The sequence below is a fragment of the Carettochelys insculpta genome, chromosome 28 (genome assembly GCF_033958435.1).
Source record: "Carettochelys insculpta isolate YL-2023 chromosome 28, ASM3395843v1, whole genome shotgun sequence".
In the NCBI taxonomy this organism is placed as follows: Eukaryota; Metazoa; Chordata; order Testudines; family Carettochelyidae; genus Carettochelys; species Carettochelys insculpta.
The window spans coordinates 9,278,399-9,304,506 of record NC_134164.1 but is presented as its reverse complement, the minus strand read 5'-3'; the positions used below and the strand labels follow the sequence as shown (position 1 = coordinate 9,304,506).

The 26,108-nt window shown below is 46.0% G+C and overlaps 1 protein-coding gene across 1 annotated transcript in view; it reads left to right on the top strand.

Annotated features, from left to right (window-relative positions):
* Positions 1-26,108, top strand: part of TANC2 (tetratricopeptide repeat, ankyrin repeat and coiled-coil containing 2) — a 703,794-nt gene that overhangs the window by 331,875 nt on the left and 345,811 nt on the right. The window contains exons 5-6 of the mRNA XM_074978796.1: positions 11,612-11,683; positions 23,870-24,049. Coding sequence (XP_074834897.1) covers positions 11,612-11,683; positions 23,870-24,049 — 252 coding nt within the window. The remainder of the gene's footprint in view (positions 1-11,611; positions 11,684-23,869; positions 24,050-26,108) is intronic.

The following is a 26,108-nucleotide window of genomic DNA, read 5'->3' as shown; positions in this document are numbered from 1 at the left end:
AAGAATTAGATTAAGCCAAGTATGCAGACGAGCCCCTATAGCGACTCAGAAAGTTCCCATCCCGGTTCAAACCATGTGTTAATATGCCGAATTTGAATATTAAAGACAGCTCGGCTGCTTCTCTTTGAATAGTGGTGCAAAAATTTTTTTTCAGTAACACGCATACTCTTAAGTCATTAACAGAGTGCCCCATTCCATTAAAATGTTGACTAACTAGTTTGTAGATCTGGAGTGTTTTGGTGTCTGTTTTGTGCCCATTAACCCTTTGTTTAAGGGAGTTAGAAGTCTGTCCAATACACAAAGCATCTGGGCATTGTCGGCACATGATGGCATATATGATGTTAGTAGAGGAGCATGAGAAAGTGCCTGTGATTCTGTGAGTAACCTGGTTAGGTCCAGTGATGGTATTTCCAGAGAAGATATGTGGACAAAGCTGGCAGCGGGCTTTGTCACAAGGAAAGGTTCCAGGACTGGTATTCCTGGGGTGTAGACTGTGGCTGTTAGTGAGCATCCTCATAAGGTTGGGAAGTTGTCGGAGAGAACAGCCATGTTACGTATGCCTTCTGGAGTGTGGCATCCTGATTAAGGATAGGTTGTAGGTCTTTAATTCGTTGCAGTGGTTTGAGTTTGGGGCTGTAGGTGATGACCAGTGGTGTTCTGTTCTTGGCTTTTCTGGGCCTATCTTGGAGTAGCTGGTCTCTGGGTATTCATCTAGCCCTGCTGATATTTTTTTTTTTTTTATTTCTCCTGGTGGGTAATTCAGGTTTATGAATATTTGGAAAAGATCTTGTAGTTTTCAGTCTGTCAGTAGGATCAGGGCAAATGTGATTGTACCTAAGGGCTTGGCTATAAACAATGGATCTAATTATGTGTACAGGATGGAAGCTAGAAGTGTGTGGGCAAGTATAGCGATCGATGGGTTTCTGGTAGAGCGTGGTACTGACCAGGCCATCCTTGATTTGTACTGTAGTGTCCAGGAAATGTATCTCTTGCATGGAGTAATCGAGGAATAAGTTGATGGTGGGGTGTAGATTGTTAAAGTCTCTGTGGAATTCTTCTAGAGTCTCTATACCATGGGTCCAAATCATAAAGGTGTCATCAATTTATCTTAAGTAGAGGAGGGATAATAGGGGGCAAGAGCCGAGGAACCTTTGTTCCCGGTCATCCGTAAATACATTAATATATTGTGGGGCCATGCGGGTGCCCATAGCAGTTCCCCTAATCTGGAGGTATAAATTGTCCCCAAATCGGAAATAATCAGACCATCCTGAACAATGATCTTTCACTCTCACAGACCTTTGGAGGCAGGCCTGTCCTCACTTACAGACAGCCTGTCAACCTTAAACAAATCCTCACCAGCCACTACAAATAACAAACCAGTGACTCTAGGCCTGGAACCAGTCCCTGCAACAGTCCTCACTGCCAACTCTGCTGTCATATCTACATCAGTGACATCATCACAGGAGCTAACATCAACTATACCATCAGGGGCTCCTTTACCTGCACATTTACTAAAATAATATATGCCATCATGTGCCAGCGGTGCCCCACTGCAATTTACATTGGCCAAACTGGACAGTCTCTCTGTAAAAGAATAAATGGACATAAATCAGACATCAGGAACGGTAACGTACAGAAGGCTGTGGGAGAACATTTCAATCTCCCTGGACACTCAGTGGTAGATTTAAGGGTGGCAGTCCTGAAACAAAGAAATTTCAAAAATCAAATGGAGAGAGAAATCTCTCAGCTGCAATTTATTTGCAAATGTGACTGCATTAACCATGGATTAAACAGAGACCGGGAATGGCTCGCAGCTTACAAAGATAGCTTCTCTGCTCTGGGTGTTAATAACTTCCCATTAGACGCTGACAAAGGCTCACATTCCCCTGTCTGATCTGACTTGTTTTTTCCTCCTTTGATAGGAACTGTTGATACTGGGCCATTTCCACCTTGTTGAATAGACCTTGTCAGCTCTGGCCCTACCTTTTACTGGGACCCCACTCTTTCAGTAGCCCTCTGAAACCACCTCCCCACACACTCATGCATCTGATGAAGTGGGTCTTTGCCCAAGAAAGCTTATGCTCCAAAATATCTGTTAGTGTGTAGGGTGCCAGAAGACTTCTTGTTCTCGAAGTTACAGACTAACACAGCTACCTCTCTGATACACTGAGAACAATCTCTCTCCACCCTGTTTAGAGCTGCCTTTCAGGAAGTTGAAGGCTGCTTTCAAATCTCCCCTCAGTCTTGTCTTCTGCAAACTAAATAAGACCACATATCTCAGCCTCTCTTCATAGGTCATATGCTCCAGCCCCTTAATCATTTTTGTTGCCCTCTGCTGACCCTGCTCCAATGCATCCACATCCTTTCTATACTGAAGGGCCTAGAACTGAATGCGATACTCCAGATGTGGCATCACCAGTGCCGAGTAGAGAGGAATAATAACTTCTCTAAATCTGCTGAAAATGCTTCTCCTAATGCACCACAATATGCCATTATCCTTTACAGTTACAAGAACACATTGTTGACTCATATCCAGCCTTTCATCTGCTCTAATCCCCAGGTCCTTTTCTGCTGCACTGCTTCTTAGCCAGTTGGTCCCCAGCCTGTAACAATGCTTGGGATTCTTCCATCCCAAGTGCAGGACTCTGCACTTGTCTTTATTGAACCTCATCAAATTTTTTCTGCCCCAGTCCTTCAATTTGTCTAGGTCACTCTGGACCCTATCCCTACCCTTCAATATATCTTCTAGACCCCCTAGCTTAGTGTCCTCTGCAAAGTTGCTGAGGGTGAAGTCCATCGCCTCATCCAAGTCATTAATAAAGATGGTGAACAGTACTGGACCTAGAACTGATCCTTGGGGCACTCAACTTGAAATGGACTGCTACCCAGACATTGAGCCATTGATCACTACCTGTTGGGCCTGTCTGTCAAGCCAGCTTTCTATCCACCTTATAGTCCATGTATCCAATTCATACTTCCTTAACTAATTGGCAAGAATATTGTATATATAACATCCACTGACTTTCCCATGTCCACAGAACCACTTGCCTCATTATAGAAGCTAATCAGATTAGTCAGGCACAACTTGCCCTTTGTGAACCCATGTTGACTACTCTTGATCACTTTCCCCTCTTCCAAGTGCTCCAAAATGGATTCATTGAGGATCCCCTCTGCGATTTTTCTGGGGACTGAGGTAAGGCTGACTGGTCTATAGTTCTCTGGATTGTCCTTCTCTCCTTCTTTAGAGATGGGCACTACATTTGTGTTTTTCCACTTGTCTGGGATCTCTCTTGAGCTCCGTGAGTTTTCAAAGATAATGGACAAAGGATCTGCAATGACATCTGCCAGTACCCTTGGTTGCATTAAATATGGACCCATGGATTCATGTACTCCTAGCTTTTCTAAATAGCTCTTAACCTGTTCTTTCCCCACCGAGGGCTGCTCACCTCCGTCTGGTACTGCATTGCCTAGTGCTGTGGGTTGGGAACTGATCTTGTCTGTAAAGTTTGAGGGAAAAAAGGCTTGAGTACTTCAGCTTTTCCTGTGTCATCTGTCACCAAGTTACCTCCCTCATCCAGTAATGGCTCCACACTCTCTCTGATCACCCTTTTATTATTAACATGTCTGTAGAAACTTTTGTTACCCTTCACATTCCTTGCTAGCTGCAATTCCATTTATGCTTTCCCTTTCCTGATTACTCCTTGGCATTCTCCAGCAATATATTTATACTCCTCCTTAGTCATCTGTCCAAGTTTCTTCTTCTAATATGCATCTTTTTCGAGTTTGAGCTCACCATGGATTTCCCTGTTAAGCCAAACTGGTTGCCTGCCATGTTTGCTTTTCTTACTGTGCATAAGAATGATTTGTTGCTGTTTCTGCAGTAAGACTTCTTTAAAATAGTGCCAGTTCACTGAACTTCTTCCTCTTCATATCTCTTTCCCAAAGGATCCTGCCCATCCGTTCTCTCCGGGAATCCAAGTCTGCTCTTCTGAAATCAAGGGTCTTCATTTTACTGCTCACCTTTCTTCCTTTTGTCAGGATCCTGAGATCTACCATCTCATGGTCGCTGCATCCCAAGTTGCCACCCGCTTCTATTTCTCCTACTAGTTCTTTCCAGTTTGTGAGCAGCAGGTCAAGCTGCGCACAGTCTCTGGTCAGTTCCGTCAGCACTCTTACTAGGAAGTTATCCCTAGCATTCTCCAATGCTTCCTTGATTGTCTGTGTGCTTCTGTATTCGTCTCCCAACAAAGGTCTGGGTGATTAAAGTCTCCCATGAGAACCAGGGCCATGTGATTTGGAAGCTTCTCTTAGTTGTCTGAAGAAATCTTCATCAACCTAATATGGCAGTCTGTAGCAGACACCAACCACATCACCTCTGTTGCTTCCACCTCTAAGCTTAACCCAAGAACTCTTAACTGGCTTTTCTCCCTCCATGGCTATGTCTACACTAGCACATTATGTCGAAGTAGCCTATTTCGAAGTAAGAACATCGAAATAGGCTACTTCGACGAATATCGTCTACATGTGCTCCAGGGCTGGCAACGTCGATGTTCAATGTCAAAGTAGCAGTGGGGAACGTTGAAAAGAGCCGCCCTGGAAGGAAATGCAGAGCGTCTACACACACAAGCACCCTCTTTTGAAATAAGGGGCCAGGAAAGACCGCGGACAGGGTCACAGAGCACACTAGCCCTTCCGGGGCAGCTGCAAGCCGCTCATTTAAAGGGTCCCTCCCAGACACACCCGGCCTGCACAGCACGAAGTCTGCAGAGCAGTAGCCACTCTCTTGCAGACCAAGTCACAGCAGATATGGACACCCAGCAGCAGCAGCAGGAAGCGGAGGCCCTCCAGGTAGTCATCCAGGGGGCAAGCGCCCTGCTAGGTGCTGCCTGGGAGGCCTCCTAGTGGCTCCTGCCAGAGAAGCCCACCCCAGAGGCAGACGGGGACGCCCCTGACCACCGTGCTCCCCTCGTCCTCCCTCACTGGCTGCTCCCCCACCTCTGGAGCTACCCCACCAGCTCCGAGTGGTGGGAGCAGCTTGTCATGTGGGAATGGGACGACAACATGTGGCTCCGGAACTTCCGCATGCGCCGGCAGACCTTTCTCGAGCTCTGCCAGTGGCTCACCCCAGCACTGAGGCACCCCAACACCCAGATGCGGTGCGCCCTCCCCGTCGAGAGGAGGGTTGCAATAGCTGTCTGGAAGCTGGCCACTCCAGACAGCTATCGCTCCATGGGACACCAGTTTGGAGTGGGAAAGGCCACGGTCAGGGTCGTCATCATGGAGGTAAGGAGGCCCGGGCACGCACCCACTGAGGTGTGGGGGGGCCGGGGGTGGGCTTGGGGAGGGAGGGATGGGGGGAGGGAGGGGCCGGGTGTGGGGCTGGAAAGGGAGGGGTACTGGGGAGGTATGGGCTGGGCAAGTGGGGTACTCAGGGAGGTGCCTGGGAGGGGGGCCTGGGGGAAGGGCCCCAGGGCACCCTGCACAGCATCATGGGCAGCTGTGTTCCCTCCCCACAGGTGGTCCGTGAGCTTAATGCCATGTTGCTCCAGAGGGTCGTCCGACTCGGGAACCTGGACGCAGCCATCACCGGATTCACCTCCATGGGGTTCCCCAGCTGCTTCGGGGCCCTGGATGGGACCCACATCCCTATCTGCGCCCCGGACCACAGCGGAGGAAGATGCATCAACCTCAGGGGACACCACTCTGTGGTCCTGCAGGCCATGGTGGACAGTTGGGGCTGCTTCCAGGACGTGTACGTGGGCTGTCCCGGCTGCACACACGATGCCCGTGTTTTTAGGAACTTGAGCCTGTGCCGCCGGCTGGAGGTGGGGACCTACATCCCCCAGAGGGATCTCCCTCTGGGGGACACCACCGTGCCCCTCTGCCTCGTGGCGGACGCAGCCTACCCCCTCCAGCCCTGGCTCATGCGCCCGTACACCGGCCACCTCAACGCCAGCCAGGAGCGGTTCAATGCCTGCCTGAATCAGGCCCGCCAGGCAGTGGAGAGAACATTTGGCCGTCTGAAGGGCCGCTGGCGGTGCCTCCTTGTCCGACTGGACGTCAGCCTCCAAAACATCCCCCAGGTTGTGGGCGCGTGTTGCACGCTCCACAACATTGTTGAGAGCAAGGGGGAGGCTTTCGTCCAAGGGTGGGCGGTCGACGCCGGCACAGGCTTCCCCCAGCCGGCCACAGCACCCAGCCGCCAAGCCCACCATGAGGGGGTACGGGTCCGCGAGTCCCTGCGGGCCCACTTTGATCAGGGAGACCCCTGAGCACCTCCCTGGCCTTCCCCAGAAGACCCCCCACACACACACGCAGCCCGCAATGCCTGCACACCACCCCCCCAACAAGCACACGACTCCAGCTTTTTGGAAAATAAAACTTTTTTTTTAAAACTGGATAACTTGTTTGATTCAACAAAGAAGCTGCAACTAATCTACAAAAAGGGGGACAACTATATACATGGGCCAACAGCAGAGCCATCCACCGGGCCCCCATCAGTCCGGGGTGGGGGTAGAGGGGCGCGAGTCCTGGCGGATACGGCTCGCAACCCCCCCTCCCCATGTCCGTGGTCCCCGGCGTGGCCAGCTGGGGGCTGGGAGGACCGGCAGGTAGGGCCGGGATGCTTCTACTGTCCGGTCTTCAGCCCCAGTGGGCTCTGTGGAGCTTGCTGGTGGTGAGGCGGATGGGGCGGCAGGCGGGGCAGCAGGTGGCGAGGCGGGTGGAGTGGTAGGCGGGGCAGCAGGAGGCGAGGCAGGTGGAGCGGCGGGGAGGGCGGCCGGGGGGCAGCGGGGGACGGGAGCCAGGCAACGGCCTCCCAGGTCGACCCGGCTATGTCTGTGAAAACCCCCATAAAGTCCTCCCACGCCACCCACCACCGGGTGGACTCCTTCCACTCGAAGTGGAGTCTTTCCTCTGCCATCTCCGTCTGCTGCCGGAGAGCTGCCAGCAGCTGAGGGTCCACCAGGGCCATCCCAAGAGTCTGGCGGTGGCGGGACTGTCCTGCTGGCCTTGGGGGTGTCTTCAGCCGCTGGCAGTGGCTGGCCTCCGGCGGGCTGTCGGGGACAACGGACGGTGCCTGGCTGCCTGGGGTGTCTGATGCTGCAGCTGGAGAGAGGGAGAGAGGGAGGGGAAGGCTGCTAGTCCAGTGCCCTGGCCTGTGCCCCGTTCTCCCCACCCCCTCTTGGGTGCTGGGTCTCTGTCCCCGTCGGTGGGTTTGATGTCCTTGTTGGCTGTCGCCATGGCATTGTCCGCCCGCCCCCGGGGTCAAGACTGAGTTCTGTCCATGGGTATGGGTGCTGACAGGCGCTGAAGGTCGTGCCGCCGTCCTGGGACTGTACTGTGGCTGGACATTCTCAGGTTGGGGTCCACTGGGGGTGTGTGAGGCTCCCGGTCGTGGCTGGTGTCCCCGCCCTGTGGCCCATGGGTGTGTGCTCTGTGGGGTACAGACCTGACCGTCCATTGCCACGGTCGGGGGAAGCCCGGTGGGCAGATGCCCTGCTGGTGCTCCGGGAAGGGAGGTCAATGAGGAGCCCCACCTCCTCGCTGCTGGACCCCTCCTCTGCAGTCCCGAGGGGGGGCTCCTCGGGTGGGCCCCGGGGTACGGGGCTGGCCTCCGGGCCGGACTCCAGCTCTGAGGCCTGCTGGGGCTCATCGGCCGTGGTGTCAAGGGTAGCCGAGGGGGAGGAGGTGTCCCAGGGGCCCAGGATGGCCCTGAGCTCCCTGTAATAGGGGCAAGTGGCGGGAGCAGCCCCAGACCATCTCGCCAAGTCCCGTGCCCAGGCGTACCCCTGCCACAACTCCTTCACTTTACTCCGGACGTGATCTGGAGCATGGGCAGGGTGACCCTGGGCAGCCAGGCCCTCAGCCAGTCGGGCGAATGGTTCTGCGTTCCGCCGCTTCCTCCCCATCACGTGGAGCACCTCCTCGCCCCAGAGCCCCAGCAGGTCTCGGAGCTCGGCCTCCAACCAGGAGGGGCCCCGCATCCTTTTGGCACCCCGCCTGGCTGCTGGGGGTGCCTGGATCCCCTCAGGAGGGGAGCCCTGGGGGCGGTCAGGGGGCTGGCTGGAGGCCATGGATAAAGGCAGCAGGGATCGGGGCCTGGGAGAAGTGTGCAGGGCTAGCACGTGCCTGTACTCCTGCCTGCACACTCTCAGCTTCCTGCCCCAGGAAATCCAGGTTGGTGGTGCCTTTAAGGCTGCTGCACGTGGCGACCATAGAGCTCCGCAGGGGCTGGAGAGAGTGTCTCTCAACCCCTCAGCTGATGGCTGCCATGGAGGACCCCGCAATTTCGAAGTAGAGGGATGTGGATCGTCTACACACACCCTATTCCTATCCTCGGATGGGAATAGCGACTTTGACGTCTCGCTGCCTAACATCAATTTCAACGTCAAAATGGCACCCGGTGCATGTAGACATGACGGGTGCTAGTTCAACGTTGGGCTGGCTGCTTCAAAGTAGCCAGCTAGTGTAGATGCACCCCATATACTGGAGCTCTGAGCATCCATATTACTTTCTCACATACAGTGCAAATCCTCCTCCTTTTGTCCCCTGCCCGTCCTTACTGAAGAGTTTATACCTTTCCATTACCGTGCTCCAGTTACGCGAGTCATCCCACCAGGTCTCTGTTATTCCAGTCACTTAAGAATGCCCATACTGGGCCAGACCAATGGTCCATCCATCTAGCCCAGCATCCTATCTTCCAAAAATGGCCAATGCTAGATGCCATGGAAGGAATCAGCAGTTTGAGCCTCAACATATTTTCCTTTCTGTTGACCTCTGTTTTTTACCTTCATAAGTTAAAGGTGAACAAGATGCTTTCTTGTCTTGGAAAATAAGTTTGTAGTTATTGAAGACTTGTGTTGGTTTGCGAAGACACAAGTATTGGTAACTGGTTGCTTTCTTAGTAGCAATTTCATTGGTACTTGTCTGGTAGTTGAAGCATCTCTATCTTCTAAATTATCATAACATTGTTTTTTTTTTAATTAATAACTGGTGACTGTACCTGCTCAAATGTGCAAATAGTAAGGGTTGAAATGAGTGTGTGCTGAAGGTACATCATTTTTCTCCCCTCATTCCCTATTCATCTTCACTCCAGCTTACAGAACTGAGCTCTTGGAGAGGGATGTGAACCATTGCATTATGTACCATTGTGTCAGAGCTACAACTGCTTGTGTGTGCTGCTGCTTCAGAACACATCTCCTTCAGAACAGGGAGTGGACTTTAAGAGCAAATTAGTCCTTATATGAGGAATTAGAGTAGATTTTAGATTAATTAGATTCTTAGTACCCTTTTAAATAGTGTTTTTCAGACATAGACGAGGGTATTTAGGGAATATGCAACTCTTTATCCTACTGAATTTTTGTGAAAGGAATTTTAAAGCTAATTTATTTCTTTTTTCTATGCTAGTTGGTGAAATTGTACACTGATACAATTCATACTAGCTTGCTTTGTTGTTCAAAAATGCTTTTAATTCAAGTGTAAGCAAACTGACAATTATCACTGTTGCCTAAATGGTGGTAGAGAGACAGTGTATAAAAATATACTATTTGACACTCCAGATAACCTAAAAAACAATTTAATGAAACCAAATATTCCATCTATTCCTTTTAAGATCATTTTTAAAAGAATTCTAGTTTTATTTGGATGCTCTACGTGATAGAGAATAGTTCATTAAAGTAAAAAAAGTTGTATCTTTTGATGTTTTAATAATGTATGTCCTTTCTCACAGACACAGATTTTTCTCTTGAGGTCTCTTTATAAAAAATTCAGTTCACTAAGTCATCATCTTGAATTATGTTTTCATACACTGCATGTGAGCTCCCATTTGAAATTTCCATGACTTAGAGGTTGTCAGTTTGGGCTTATAGCCAGGGGACTGTTGGTGGTTTTCATCCTGGCCTCTTAGGCAATGTTTTTAAAAAACCCTGGGAAGGAATTTTCCAATAAGAATTTTATAGTCTAACTAAAAGTGTAAGTGTAACCACCCCCAGTTCTCGGTTGTGTTAGTGCTGCTTTGTGTCATTTCAGTGATACAAAGCAGCACAAGGTTCAATGTAATCAGCCCCGGAGCATAACCCAGTATAGTGGAATTCTAAGACACGCTTTCCTTGCAGCCAGAATAGAAAGATGACCAGGGAAATTATCATGGCTGGAAGTATCAGAGAGGTAGCCGTGTTAGTCTGTATCTTTGAGACCAACAAGAATTCCTGTGGCACCTTATAGACTTATGGACGTTTTGGAACATAAGCTTTTGTGGGCAAAGACCTGCTTCATCAGATGCATCTTATGCTCCAAAATATCTGCTAGTCTATAAGGTGCCATGGGATTTCTTCTTGTTGTCATGGCTGGAATTCACCTGCACATCTTGGTGTCACCTAGCTGCTCTAATGCTCCTGGGGCCAGAAGCAGCTGACATGAGTTACAGAGGCTGCCAAGCTGCTATTGGTTTGGAAAACTGGCCCTTGTTCACTGCTTCCTAAACAAGAAATAAAGCTTTTGGTTTTAGACATTCCCGTGCTAATTTTATGGCTATCTCCCAACTGAAGTACAGACCTTTTCTCAAACCGGAAGCAGCAGGATCATTCGAAAGAAACAAGCATGATTGCATAAAATCACTGAGCAGTTTTTGACAAAGTTCACTTGATTTAGCTATAAGATATTTTATATATTTTAATATAATACTATACTTTTATTTCAGTGATAAGTTTTGTCTTTCTGTATGCTCAAAGCTATTGGCCCAGTTCTGAAACTCTTAGTGATGTAAATGTCCTATTTAAGAAGTTTAATTATTTTATAAGTCTTCATAAAGGCTTTAGAAATTTTGCCTGTGTGAGGGCTAATGGCTTTTTTGGATTGTACCCTATATTTGTTATAAATGTATATGTTATTATGGCTTTTAATATTCTGTGCAGCTATGCTAAAGTAATTCTTGGACTATGGTGCATTTAATTCCTACATCGTTGTTTCTGCTGTCAGTATGTGTTTGCTACATATACTGAAATATCTCTATTGATGTGCTCATCTGTTGTAGCTAATCTGGTCAGTTGATCAATGAAGAGTGGCATGTAATTAATTGTAAAATATTTACATGTTCCTCTCAGCATCTGGCTGGCGAGATTTACTAGTTATTCTTTCTTGCTGCAGCTTTCCTAACAGTTTCAGGAGCAAATAACAAGATTTTTTGTTGATGATTTGTTTAAAGAATAATTTTCAAAGGAAGGAAACATTTAACAATATTTCAGTTTACAGCTGACTGTGAACTTTTTTCACATTTGTTATTTTTTGTATTTTTACAAAATTGTTCAAGACAACAGAATTAACTGACTTATGGGAAAAGCCCGAGTTTGATTCTCATTTTATTAAGAAGTCTGGAATTGGCAGATGAAAATTAAATGCAAATCTATTTAATTTTTTTGGTCTATACATCTGTAAGGTACACACACACACACACACACACACACACACACACACACACACACACACACACACACACACACACACACACACACACACAGAGACTGGTGTTTCGTGATGGTATTTGAAGAAAAGTTGCATCTACCTGACCTATCCACTATGCTGATATACTTATGCTGTTTTGGTTCTCATGCAGATGGAGGGAACGAGGAGCCATCAGACCGAAGACAGGCAAGTGTAGACTCCCGCCAGAGCCGATCTGGGCAAGGTAAGTCTTTCATAATTTTCTTTGAAGGCCTTCTCTTATGTTCCGACTTTGTGCACAGTTTTTCTCTTTTAGTAAAATGTTCCACTCTTCTGGTTTATTGTAGCTTTTCTGGTAATTAAAACATTCACCAATTATCTGACAGAGAAGTACAAAATGATCCATTTTGAGTGGTAAAATGAAGCTGAAATCATGTATGGTGCAAAATATTTATGTTGGGAGCCTTTCAGATAATACTGTAGTATCTATTAATTTGTGTACATGGGATTCACATCTTCAGTTCCTCAATCTCTGAACTGGGGATATTACAGGGAGCTATGGATAAAGGAGTTCTTTCTACTATTTCCCTGTGCAGTGGCAGAGGCACTCTGTTAGCATCTGTCTTCTGTGTCCACTTCTGGGGAGGAGTGCCTGGGTAGTAGCAGGGAGAGGTTGTAGCGTCTTGCTTGGGCTGTGGAAGTTCCGCCCTTTTCTGCAATGCATCAGCATAATACCCTTTTCTTTGGACAGTTTTCTCAATCATCAAATATTGAGGTGGGAGGCCCATGTCATATTTATGGAAAAGAATAATGTAGTTAAGCGTGGAAAAGAGAATTTGTGTCTGAGGCTACGAAAGTCCTGCATTTGTATTCTTAAATGCAGCTCACCAGCCTACAAGAAGACATTCCATAGATGCATGCCTGTCTATAAGAGGTGGCATGTTTGCTCATTCATTTTATGTTTTTTTTCACCAGATTCCAATATATCTCTTTCATTTTATTTTCCCACCCCAAACCTGTTATTGTAGAGTCTGGGTAGTTTATTGCAGTGACTTTGACTTGAAAGCAATTGTTCTGTTCTTTGGCTGTATTCCATTATTGCCAGCAGAATATTGTATTGGCAAAAGTATTCTGAGTGATTGATGCCTGCAGACAAATTGAGAGGGGTGGTATTTGGATGTCAAACTATTCAATGGCATGAAATGGCCTCTGTTGATAAAGGTTTGTTTTCTTTAATAGATTTTTTATTTAATTTGGATTTTTTTTAATCTTAAATAATAAGAATTGCCTCTAGATTAGAATGAAGAAAGAATTCTAAGACTGTATAGTCTCCTAGAACCACACTGCATTCAGAGCCAAGTTGCCTTCCTGAAGTTGTTTTAGGGAATAAAAGATTAATAATAGTAAATTGTGTCCTATTCTTTTCGTCCATTTAATATACATAAGCTACTATTGGTAATATTATAAAGGAGTATCTAGTCAATTTTCTTTTATTGTAATCTGTGATCTGGTTGCCTTAATTTGTTTAGATTTAAAATATGTACATAAATATACGTACACGTAGGTTTAGTTAAAGTGCTAATTTCAGAATGTTCTGTTGTGTCTGATGGACACAGCAATCAGATACAGTAAACTTTTTGTATCCAGCAACCCCAGGACTAGAAGATTGCTGGATATGCAAATATTCCAGTTTATCAAGAGTAGCTGCGGGGAGGCACAGGCAGGGTCATTGCTCCTCCCATAAGAAAGTTCAGTTGCTTGTGCGTCCCCCCCAGCACTAGCTCCCCCCAACTGCTGTTCCATTACCTTTTGGTGGGGACAGCGGGAGCTGCTGGCACGTCTTTCACATGGTCGTGTGGTGCAGGGAGCCACTGATGGGAAAAGGAATTGCAGCACGGGGACCCGATGGTGGGCTCAGGGAATGCAGTGCAGGGAGCCACTGGTGGGCTCAGGGATCACCATGGGGGAGCCGCTGGTGGGCTCAGGAATAGCCGCATGGTGCGGGGGAGTTGCTGGTGGAACTGAGGGATTGCCGTGCAGTGTGGGAAGCCTCTGACTTCTGCCCTGCAGCCAATGCCCTGCCTGGACATCAAGGACCTGTGAGCACCCCAGCTGGCACTGGGAGGAGCAGGCACAGCTCAGCAGGTCTCATCTAGCAGCTCTGAGTGGAGAGCTACCACTATAGCTGTTCAGCCTGCAGTGTGGGGGCTTGAGCAGCACCCAGGACTGTTTATATTGTAAAAAGAAAAAAAAAAAGCTGCCTCATGGCTCAGGGTTTGCTGGCGTTAAGCTGGTTATCCGAGAGTTCCAGTTGATAAAGTACCAGATGAGCAAGTGTTTACTATATTGTAATGGTTTGAGTTGATATATTCTTCCAAGGTATATTGCTGAATACTTGCTAGATGTACCTGTGATTCACTAGAAAATATATTTTCATGCTTTGTGAAAACTTGCTGATCTGTGGGCTACAGGTATGTTTGCTAGCATTCACTTGTTGAGGACCATTATACGCACACAATTATGTTAAAGTATCATTATTAAGATTGCAAAGTCAAGCACTCAAACATAAGGAAATGCCAGAACTAAGGGATTTGAATTTACAAGAGCCACACTGTGCATTTTTAGTTGCCCTTATTCTTGGAAACAAATGAACTCTTTTGGCTGGAATTTTCCACTAAAGTTGAGCCTGAGGCAGACCCTTTGCATAGAAAATTTCAGGCATCATAGTTAAAGTTTAGCAAAATTATAAGCAACTGAAAACAGGACTATGTAATTAGGCAGTCTTAATTGTAGGCCATGCTTCCAGCCCTGTCTATAATAAAATGATGAGAGCTGGAGGGGAGTCATATAAAGTTAAATTACAACATATATGAAAATATCTGATTAAAAATAATTTAGTAATTGAAGCAGTCATGTTCAACAAGATAAAATTTAAGCTTTATCTTTTTCTTCCTTTCCAACGCATAGACTGATGCACTAATCATAAACTTGTATTTGGGTGATCTGGAAAAGACCAGTTTTGTCCAAATAGCATCTTGTTAAGTTGGTGGTTAAAGTGACTGATTTGCCTTTTATCTGGCACCATTTATACATACTTCAATAATTTTATTATTGTTAATCACTTCCTATTGAACTGTATCTATTGGGTAAGTATTTAAATTTATATAGTCTTTCACAAACCTATCTTGAGACACATTCCATTAGATATCTATTTTTATTTATAAATCAATTGTATGCATGAAAAACCATTTTTGCATGCTCATTGTTTACTACACACAAGTATGACAGGTATATGTAAAAGAGTGACCATGCTTAGAAGAACACGGGCCTTTATTTCCTGGACTCTCCATAATGTTTGCTGTATAATTATAACCATCAGATGAAGTTCAGAAAGTCCCCAGATGGATCAGAAATGGGATGAAAATTTTAAAAATCTCCAGATATTCACCTGCAATCACGCAAAGGTTGTGGTTGATGGATTCATGCTTTTTTTTTTTATAAACGAGAATCCCTTCCTTCCACACTTCACTTCCATGTTTCCATTGTTCTTTGCTTCACTTTCACCTTCTCCTCCATGGGACCCAACCTCTCTATTCTCAATCCTCTCATGAATTTCCCATTTCTTGAACCTTCTGCTGCCTCTGTCAGAAGCTCTCTCTTTCCAAATTGGATGGTATCTTTTCATTCCATCTCTCATTACTTTGCACCCTGCTGAGGCCCATAACGTCAGTTTCATGATTCGCATATGATGGGAGCACCAAATTTGTGTGGAAAATTTGAGACTAAAAGGAGTGATATCCTCTGAAATGAGGAATATTTGTGAGATACAGCGTTACCATCCTCAGGAGAACAAAAATTATAAATCATATCCCCAATAATAATGCTAGATGACTCCAAAATAATGAATTTATTTTTAAGAAAGACTATATTGTAATTTGGTCTGTCTTTTGATTTTTGAACTCTGCCCATTCTCAATGTTTGTGGGTGACAATGATTATTGCCCACTCTTCCAAACTCTCCTAGCAACTGCCCTTGTGCTTCTCATTTGGTGGAGTACTAGGGTCAATACAAGAGCGATCAGCAATCAATTTATCAAATATATACTAAACTCTATAAATCAACCCTCGCTGGATCAATCACTGCCCTTTGATCCAGCTAATAATGTAGACATACCCACAGTGTGTGGGTCTGCCGTGAGGCCCCAGTGGCGCAGTCCCAAGGTGGTTGATTGACCTGCTGGCCCTACTTAAGTCAACAGTGCAAACAGGAAGCTGTATGAACAACTGGGCCCCATCCTGTTCTGGAAAGTGTGCCACATACTACTGCTTGTCTTTCTGCAGCTTGATTCTCTGACTCTGCATTCTTGTCTCAGGACTATGGACTGTGGCTTTTACTGCTATGTCTGGCCACTTCTGATCTGGCCATGGTACAGTTCCCACATCTATGTTCACAGCACATTTGCCCATCTCACCAATTCCACCTCTCCCACAGCTGCCACGTCTGTTTTGTCTTCATACTAGTGCTGCTGCAGTTCGCCCCCCCCCATCAGTGCCACTTTCCAGTCTTTATCCCCTGTATCAGTCCTTCCTTCCGCCTGTCATGCTCAGCATTCCCATCCTCCCCATCAGTGCTGCTTCTCTCTCCTCTAGCCCTCCTACAGCTCCTGGGATTTTTCACTCCATGCCATCCCTGCCCTTCTCCCTCTTCTCTATTCCTAAACTGGTTATTACACAGAGGAAAAGAGGGAGGAGCAATTTTGATTGCTCATTGGATGGGAGGAAGGAGCAGAGGCCTGCTGAGCTGAATGGGCTCTTTATTTCCTCCTTCTCCCTCACCTCCCATTAAAACAGTGAGCAGAGGGGAAAAGAAACTACCTGCCTGCTGCGGAGTTGAACTTCATGACAGTTCTGGAGATGTCATGGCATCACAGGACAAGCTCCAGGCATCACTCATGAAAAACATTTGAGAGTTGGCAATACTGGAGGTATGCTACTGCTTGCTCCACTTGCCCCACATCTCTTACCTTAGTCCATACCCCTATTTACATCTTCCAAGACATACCCCTTCTCTCTTTCCTTAAGTTCCCATTCCTGTTTAACCCACTTTCTGGCTCAGCCTAGAAGAACTCAGCATGGAGCCAAAATCAGTTTGGTTTCTATTTGTAAGCATTCAAAATTGGGGGGCGGGGAGGAGGAAGATGGACTGTATAGTTGAAATGAGCTCTGTATGACTGTGACCTTTGGAATAGTCATAGTTAACAGGAAGAGTAGAGAAACCAAAAGAAAAAGTAATAAAATACTTTTAGCTGGCACGAGTACAACCTGAGTATGGCTGCAGGCCAAATATGTAGGTTACTACAGACAAGAGAAGTGTCATCATGTTGGCATTGAGTTCTGAAGGTAAAAACAGATTAGTTCAGAGATGTCCAAGAAAGGAGATGGAATGACTTGTACATGGGGGAAAAGGAAGCATGTTTTGACTTCATATGATTACTATTAACTGTATCCCATGTTTATTCCATAAACAAATATATATACACATATAGAAGAATGTGCTAACCTAATATATGCAGTATACCAGAGGAGCTTAGATATTTTGTTTTGCATAGAATTTGAATGAGACCATTAGAGTTTTGCAACATAAATTAAAAAAGTGTGTAATATCGCAAAATTGTATTTGTTAAAATTTTATCATATTGAAGTAATCCAGAAGACAATTGAATAGTTAATATATGCAGTGTACAGGAAATGTCTTAACAAAAAGCAGTCAAGTAGCACTTTAAAGACTAGCAAACTGGTTTATTAGGTGAGCTTTCATGAGACAGACCCACTCCCACAAAAGCTCACCTAATAAACCAGTTTGCTAGTCTTTTAAGTGCTACTTGACTGCTTTTTGTTTTGATAGTGTATAGACTAGCATGGCTTCCTCTTTGTTACTATTCAACATGCAAGGAAATGTCTTGTGTAAGTTGTGACAAATCAGGCCAGAGGGATGCAGTGGAGTGGGAAAAGGCAGCCCCAGAAGGCCCACTCCCCTATTAATTAGGGAATCAATTTAGTGCAGGTCAGACAGGGTCAGCTGAAAACGAGTTGCCTCAAGCAGATTAGGACCAGTTGTGACACAGCTACCTTGGACCAACTAGGATCAGCTGATTCCATTCCAGGGCTCCCTGAGACCTTTTTTAAATACTCACCTGTTAGGAGAAGGAGGAGGAGGAGAGAGAATGAGACATATACACACACACAAATGGCTACTAAGTTGGAGATAGCGGGGGATTGATTTGCTTCAGGAGCAGAGGTTGATCTCCGTACCCCAAGGTTAAGGCTACAAGTTTTAACCTCTACTAAAGGGAAAATTGTCCAGACATGGCAGATAGGAGGTGCTTTACTAGAGGTCTGTTCCACCAAGGAAGGGGAAAAGTCCAGAGGCTAACAAGAGGAAGAAGGGGAAGAGTTCCTGGTGAGATCTGGAGTGACAGCAGCTGTGAGGGCCCAAAAGTTCCATGAGTGGAAATTCTGGGACACCAGAGCACCTAAATCCCATCTGTATGACCTGATCCATTTGGCCTGGAAGCAGTTGTATCCCGAGAGACAGAGCCCAGAGAAGATCACTGAAAACGTTGTAGAGGACTACTGCTGGCTCTGTGAGGGTGGGTCAGCCAGAGCGACCCTTTTCCTATGATGATTTAGATTATTTAGTTTCATATAGAGCCACTTAATGACCAAAGTACTTTCTTGGACATCAGGACAGGAGACCAACCGCAGCTCCAAGGGTCCAGGTCCTCAAAACCTCAGAACTCAGGGAGGAAGGAGGCTGAAGAGCAGATTAAGGCTGCAGATGGGCTTGGAGACTGGGGGAGAAAGAGTCATGGAGTAACCCTGAATAGCCTAAAGAATAGGGGGATGCCTAGAGGAGGATATAAGTTTTATGCATCTGGGGAAGTATGCCCTAATATAGAGAGCCCATGAAGTGTGACCTATAGGACCTGGGAAATCCCTGTGATGTGATAAACCTGATAGGTGTTGCAGTGGCCCACCCATCGATATACGCATTCTGTTAAAATGAGTGGCATAGAGACCACCACATTAGTAGACTCTGGGAGTGCAGTCATGCTAATCTCAGGGAAACTAGTGGGGCAGGACCAGCTATCTTGAGCCAAGCACACAGGAATATCCTGCATACACGAGAATGACAACTATTACCCAGCCTTTCCCATAAGGATAGAAATCCTAGGAAATATCACAAAGATGACAGTGGGGGTGAAGCTGCTGTATCCGGTTGTTGTAGGACAAGACTTCCTAGGGTTTAGCAGCCTTCTTCCCATGGACAAGGCAGAAGAAGATAGCCCTCCACCCCACAGTCTTTCATGCATTTTCCTAGGACTTGTTCTCTGTGCCTGGAAAGCCCTGAAAGACTAGGTGGAAAGGAGAGCAGACAAAAGGCTGGGCATCAGAATCTTGGCCTGGAACCTAAATCAGGGCCATTGTGGACTTTCCTATTTATCGTCTGTGGAAGGCAGTGATGACCCCAGTCTGATTTCTACAGTGGGCCTGTCAGGTATATGGTGATCCTCTTGAAGGGGACTTCAATTGGCAGGGATACCAATGGGGCCCTTAAGCACAGCTGAGGCCCATATAGTTGACAGGTATTTTCTCTCGCACTTTTTCCTTTTTTGCCATGTCTACACTGGGACGGTACATCGAAACAGCTTATTTCGATGTAGCGAAATTGAAATAAGCTATTTCGATGAGTGGTGTCTACACATCCTCCAGGGCTGGTGCCATCGACGTTCAACGTCGATGTAGGACAGCAGTACATCGAAATAGGCGCTGCAGGGGAGCGTCTACACACAAAAGCAGCCCAAATTGAAATAAGGGTGCCAGGAAAAGCTGCGGACAGGGTCACAGGGCGGACTAGCACTTCCGGGGCAACAGCAAGCTGCTCCCTTAAAGGGCCCCTCCCAGACACACTCAGCCTGCACAGCACGCAGTCTGCAGAGCCACAAGCACGCACACCCCGTGTAAGCAGCATGGACCCCCAGCAGCAGCAGCAGCAGCAGCAGCCAGAGGCCCACACACCCACCCCTGGAGCAGTGGCCGCCCTGCTCAGTGCCATGGAGGAGGCAGCTCAGCATCTTTTATTTGAGGAAGATGAGTTGTCCTTGGGGGATGAAGAAGCAGCCCCAGACCTTGCTGCCCTCTCAGTCTCCCCCCTGGCCGGACATGCCACTGGCTATGGAGGTAGCCCACTAGCACGGACTGATGGGAGCGGCTGGTGCTTGGCGAGTGGGACAATGACCGCTGGCCCCAGAATTTCTGGATGAGCCAGCAGACATTCCTCAAGCTCTGCTAGTGGCTCACTCCTGCCGTACGGCACCAGGACACCCCCATGTGACGTGCCCTCACCGTTGAGAAACGGGTCGGCATCACTGTCTGGAAGCTGGCCGCTCCAGACAGCTACTAATCCGTAGGGCAGCAGTTCAGCATGGGCAAGGCCACCGTTGGGGCTGTCGTCATAGAGGTAAGAGGACCCAGGGGGAGGGGGGAGCCTGGGGGGGAGCGGGTGCCCGGGGAGGAGAAGGAGCTTGGGGAAGAGGGGGAGCCCTGGGGGAGGGGGAGCCTGGGGGGGGGAGCCCTGGGGGAAGGGGGAGCGCAGGGAGAGGGCCAGACACACCCTGCACACCCGTCACAGGTGGTCTGTCATGTCCTTCCCCTGCTGGTGGTCCGCGCAATCAATGCCCTGCTGCTCCACAGGCTCATGCGGCTTGGGGACCCGGATGCCGCCATCGTGGGGTTTGCCAGCCTGGGCTTCCCTAATTGCTTTGGGGCTCTAGATGGGACCCCTATCCCCATCCGTGCCGCGGAGCACAGCGGAGGACACTTCCTGAATAGGAAGGGATACCATTCCATGGTCCTCCAGGCCTTGGTGGATAGCCAGGGCCGCTTCTTGGACGTTTATGTTGGCTGGCCTGGCAGCACCCTCAACGCCCAGGTGTTCAGAAATTCGGGCCTGTGCTGCCAGCTGGAGGCGGGGACCTACATCCCCCAGCAGGAGATCCCGCTGGGGGACACCACCATGCCGCTCTGCCTTGTCACAGACGAAGCGTACCCCCTCCGGCCCTGGCTCATGCGCCCCTACACGGGCCATATCAGTGCCACCCAGGAGTGGTTCAACACCCACTTGAACCATGCGCGCCAGGTGGTCAAGTGGACTTTCGGCCGCCTCAGAGGCCGCTGGAGGTGTCTCCTCACCCACCTGGATGCAGGGCTCACCAACATCCCCCAGGTTGTGGGCGCGTGCAGCGCACTCCACAACCTGGTGGAGAGCAAGGGAGAGGCCTTCTTCCACGCTGGGCTGTGGAGGCTGGCAGGGCCGACGTCCAGCCACCAGCTGCCCCCAGTCGCTAGGTGGACCCCGAGGGGATCCGGGTCCGGGAGGCCCTGCGGGCCCATTTTGAACAGGCTGTGCGGTGAACGCTGGCAGAGCCAGCTGCTGGTGAGCCACCCACCGCCCCCCCACAACACTACCTGCCCCCACGCCCACACCACTGAGCACCAGAGAGCACACACCACCCACACACTTCTTTTGTAAATAAACCAAAACCTTTTTTTTTTAAAACAAAACAATGAACTCTACATTAAGAAGGGGGGAACTATGTACATGGAGGGGCAGCTACTAAAGGGGGGTGGAACAAATAAACTATTTACAATTATGGGGGTTGGGGCTTGTTGAGAACATGCAGGCTGGGCATGTGTGTGGTGCTGCCTGCATACGCTCTCAGCTTCCTGCACAGGAAATAAGGGGGCGGGGAGCTTTAAGGGGCTGCTGTATGCGGCAACCATAGAGCTCAGGGGCTGGAGAGAGCATCTCTTAACCCCTCAGCTGATGGTCACCATGGAGGACCCCGCTATTTCGATGTTGCGGGACGCGGATCGTCTACACGTGCCCTACTTCAATGTTGAAAGTCGAAGTAGGGAGCTATTCCCATCTCCTGATGAGGATAGCGATTTTGACGTTTTGCCGCCTTACGTCAATTTCAACTTCAAAATAGCGCTCGGCACGTATAGACGCGGGCGGGAGCTATTTCGAACTTGGCCCAGCTACTTCAAAATAGCCATCTAGTGTAGACGCGGCTTTTAGGGTTAAGCATCTCCTTGAGGTAGAGATGTGAGTTTGTTTAAAACCTGTTATTAATTTCCTCCTGTATTGTTTGGTAGTGCTTGAGTAAAAGGGGATTCAAGAGCAACTAGAGAAACTCATGACACTGAGATACAGGATGAACATGGAACTTGGGAAACAAAAAGAACAAGGGCAAATAAAATGAACCATTTGACTGTACTGTTCCTTGAGGAGTTTCATATAGGTTCTAAAATTATCACCTGAGTTCAAACAAGGCAGCAATTCTATTGGGTAAAATTATTTTACTTAGCTCAAAGGCTCTTATATGCCTGGGAGAAGGCTGAAGAAAAATTAGAGGCAATCTCTATCTAAACAAAGTGTTTAAGAGTCAGATAATCATGAGCCAAATTCTCAGATAGTATAAATTAACATAGCTCCACTGTGCTGCTTTAAACCATTTGAGACTCTGACCCAGTATCTGCTCAAGTAAATCCAGTCTGTTTATTATTGGGTAACATTTTAAGAATGACTTCTTATCTGTAAGCCAGCAATTTAGCAGATTTTCTGTTTTACATGAATGTTAATCAAAGAAGTAATAAGATAATAGACTCAAGTCGGTCTGTCCCATGAAAGCTCATCACCGAATAAATCATTTTATTAGTCTTTAAAGTGCTACCTTTCTGCTGCTTTGCTTCCTTCTATCCCAGGCCGTCTATCATTCTAATAAGTGAGAGTGGAGAAGTGAAAAGTGTGAGAGATAACATCACTGGACACACATTAATCTAAGGGGTTGATTTCTATGTGATCCTTTAGAATTGCATGAAATACCCAGTAAGGTCTTAAAATTTTGTAATTTTTAGACCGTAAAGATTTCTGACTAGTCTCGGATGCTAGAAGCTTAAATGTGTGTACCTGACAGGAGTCTTTTGGGTGAAGTGGGAGGAAATCTATGTGGGATTATAAATTGTAAGAAACATTGTATTTGTAAACTTTTATGAGCTTTCATTATATCATATAATTTAAGAATGTTTGTATATCTATTAGCAAATAGTTTTCTATGAACAAAAACCAAACTTTGAACTCTGTCAAATAGAATCTTTGTTTTAATTTTACAAATATTTGTTTTTAGGAATATAACTATCATTTACACATTTATAAATATATTTATAATATATGTATTGTAAATAAAATTATGCAAGTACAAAAATGGATTCAAGTGAGCACAAACCTATGAATCATCAGTTACTGGTGTATTTTTGAAAACTTATTAAGAGCACCTGGAATTTTAGGTGGGTGCTCCTTTATTGCAGAGTAGTAAAAATTCAAATGAATAAATAAATCATGTTACAAAGTGAAGAAGTAGGTAAAGTGAAGAAGATAAATATTGATGCATTGTATAATCCAAGGAGAGTGAAGATTTGAGTCTGTATCTTTTGTCTCCCATGCTAAAACGTGGTTTTCACACACTCTCTTGCTCTTGACCTAATTAATATTTAAGTATTTATAGAAAGTGGAACAGTTTCAACCAGAAAGACTGACTGCATAATAATCGATACCTTGGTGGTAAGGACACTTAACCGGTAAAAGAGAGATCTGAATTCAAACCCCTGCACCAACAATTATTTAACTATTTGTGCTCTGTGGAACATCTTCAAAGGAGACACTCAGAGCAATCAACCCCAGAGTAGCCTGTAAACCTGGTGATTAGGATGCTCACTGGATAAGGAGATAGGTCTGAGTTCACGTCCTTGCTACAGAGGGGGACTGAAACCTGGACCTCCCACCTCTAAGGCAAGTGACATACTAACAACTGTGCCAAAGGTTATAAGAGGGAATGCGTATGTATGCACCCATAATTTTTTTGAAGCCAAGTGGACTTTTTCAGTTTGCTGGCAAATTCCAAATATTTTCAGAACCAAACCAAATATATTCTGATATTTTCAATTGCTGGCCAAAAAAAATAATTATATGCTCAGTTGTAATAATTACATTAAAACTGATGATTCTGGAATGTTTAAGAAAGCATAATAATATAATTTAAAATCTAACTGGTTGTGTAGTTCATTAATCTATATCTATATACCTATTTTCTATTGTATAAAATTAATTTCTTCATGGGATCCTTAAACATTTTGTAAGATGAACATTAGGAAAAGTCCAACACTAATGAGTCTGTCTGATTTTTGGGGGAAACAGTACGGATATATTAGGAAGCATCGAGGTCAGCAAATTCCTGAGTCTAGAAATTGATAAAAACAGTAGGCTTCCTTTTATTACAAGCTGCTCTGTTTTATTTTTACATTCCTATCAGGCACCTCCACAGAGAACGACTGTGCTTTTGAACCAGACTACGCTATTCCACCACTCCCAGTGACCGAAGGTATGCAGCACATTCGGATTATGGAGGGCATGTCTCGCTCTCTTCCATCCTCCCCCTTACTCACACATCAGTCTATCAGTGTTCGGCTCCAACCTGTGAAGAAATTAACTGGTAAGGACTTTAAATAAGTTCAGTGGGGCTTTGAAAATTGGTCAGTGCAAAATTTAGATAAAGCTCACCAAACAAGTTTCTTCGCACAAATCTTCATTAGTTCACTACGTGGCCTGCTGGAGTCACAAAATTGTGTAGTTGAATATTAAATTATTGTTAGGGAAATGTGTTCAATCTCAGTCTAACAGCACAATCTATCTGATCTTTAAATAGTCAACTGGTTTATACACAATCCAGTTTTTCAGAAAACTTTTAGTAGTGCCAGAATACACTCTAATTCTAGTCTTCTCCTGAGTCACCTAATTTAAATCAGCCCAACAGATGGAGACATTTCAGCTGTTTAAGTAACATGTTTGTTAAATTTTTGCATTTTGAGAAAAAGACTCGAACAGACCTGTACATTTTATGCTTCAGCACATAGACTGAATTTTCATGTATGTTTTTAAGCAAATTTATTTTAAATAGTTTGGTTTCTGTGGGCCAGAGTTTTAAATGTATTTTGGTGTTTAAAGATGGAGATAGGCACCTAATGGGATTTACAAAAGCACCTAAGGATTCAACTCCCCTACTAGCCAGCCACTCAGAGGCTAATGAGAATGGTGACCTTACAGCCGGGGTTGACTGAGGAAGTGCAGGAGCTGAAGCCACGAGGGACCCTGGAGCAGAACAGCAGGGGCTTGTTGCAGGGATTTGTTCATGGGTTAGTCCTTCTGTTGAAGGGTGCAAAAATGCCTGCTGTCAACTCTGTCCACATATGTACCCTAGTGACACCATCATAGGATCTAACCACATCAGAAATATCATCTGCACTTAGATTCACCAAGCCAGCAACAAGAAAGTTTCCATAATACCTTACTGGTATACCTTACCCAGAAGCCAGAAATAGTTTCCTTAAAGCAATGCAGCCTTGTGCTCCCACCCAGACAGTCAACTCAATAATGATGAGGATTACTGGTAGTCTTGTTCTTCATATAAAAAGTTCTTCCAATGCCAAAGGTTTGGACACATTTCCCACCAGGTTAACAAATATCTCAGACCTTGTACAAATGCACACTTACAGCCAGTTCTTATGAAGTAAACTAAGATTTGCTAAAAAAGAAAAGAGAGGGTTAGTGGTTAAAAGATCATTGTACAGTAGTGATGGTTAGTTTAGCACCACAAATTGGGTTCATCTACACTAGGGACTAACTTTGAATTTAGGTGCTACTTCGAAGTACCCTGCAGAGAGTCCACATGTGTTTTCCCTTACTTCAAAGTAAGGGAGCCCAACTTAGAAGTCCTTACTCCATTCCTGGGAATGGAGTACTGCCCCACTTCAAAGTTTAACTGTGAAGTAGGGTGTATGTAGACACTCAACTTCAAATTCTGTTTCTGTTACTGTTGGGCAGGCGAGGGGTAACTCAGGGGTTTGAGCATTGGTCTCCTAAGCTCAGGGTTGTGAGCTCAGTCCTTGAGGAGGCCATTTACAGTTCTGCAGCAAATAGATTTAAAAAAAAAAATCTGTCAGGGTTGGTGCTTGGTCCTGCCAAGAGGGCAGAGGACTGGACTCAATGACCTTCTGAGGTCCCTTCCAGTTCTACGAGATTTGCATCTCCATATATTATTATTTGTACTTCAAAGTTATTTTTGTAGCGTAGACATGGCCAAAGAATCTTTTCCAGAATGAGTTAATCAAGTTAAACAGTTAATCAAGAATATTTTACTGCCCCTTTATAAAACGATGGTAGGCCTACATCTTGAATACTGCACACAGATGTGGTCTCCTCACCTCAGAAAAAGATATTTTGGCATTAGAAAAGGTTCAGAAAAGGGCAACTAAAATGATTAGGGGTTTGTAACAGGTCCCGTATGAGGAGAGACTGAAGAGACTGTGACTTTTCAGTTTAGAGAAGAGGAAACTGAGAGTGGGTATGATAGAGGTATAGAAAATCATGAACTGTGTGGAGAGGGTGAATAAAGAAAAGTTATTTACTTGTTCCCATAGTATAAGAACTAGAGGACACCAAATGAAATTAACACATGGCAGGTTTAAAATTAATAAAATAAAGTTCTTTTTCTC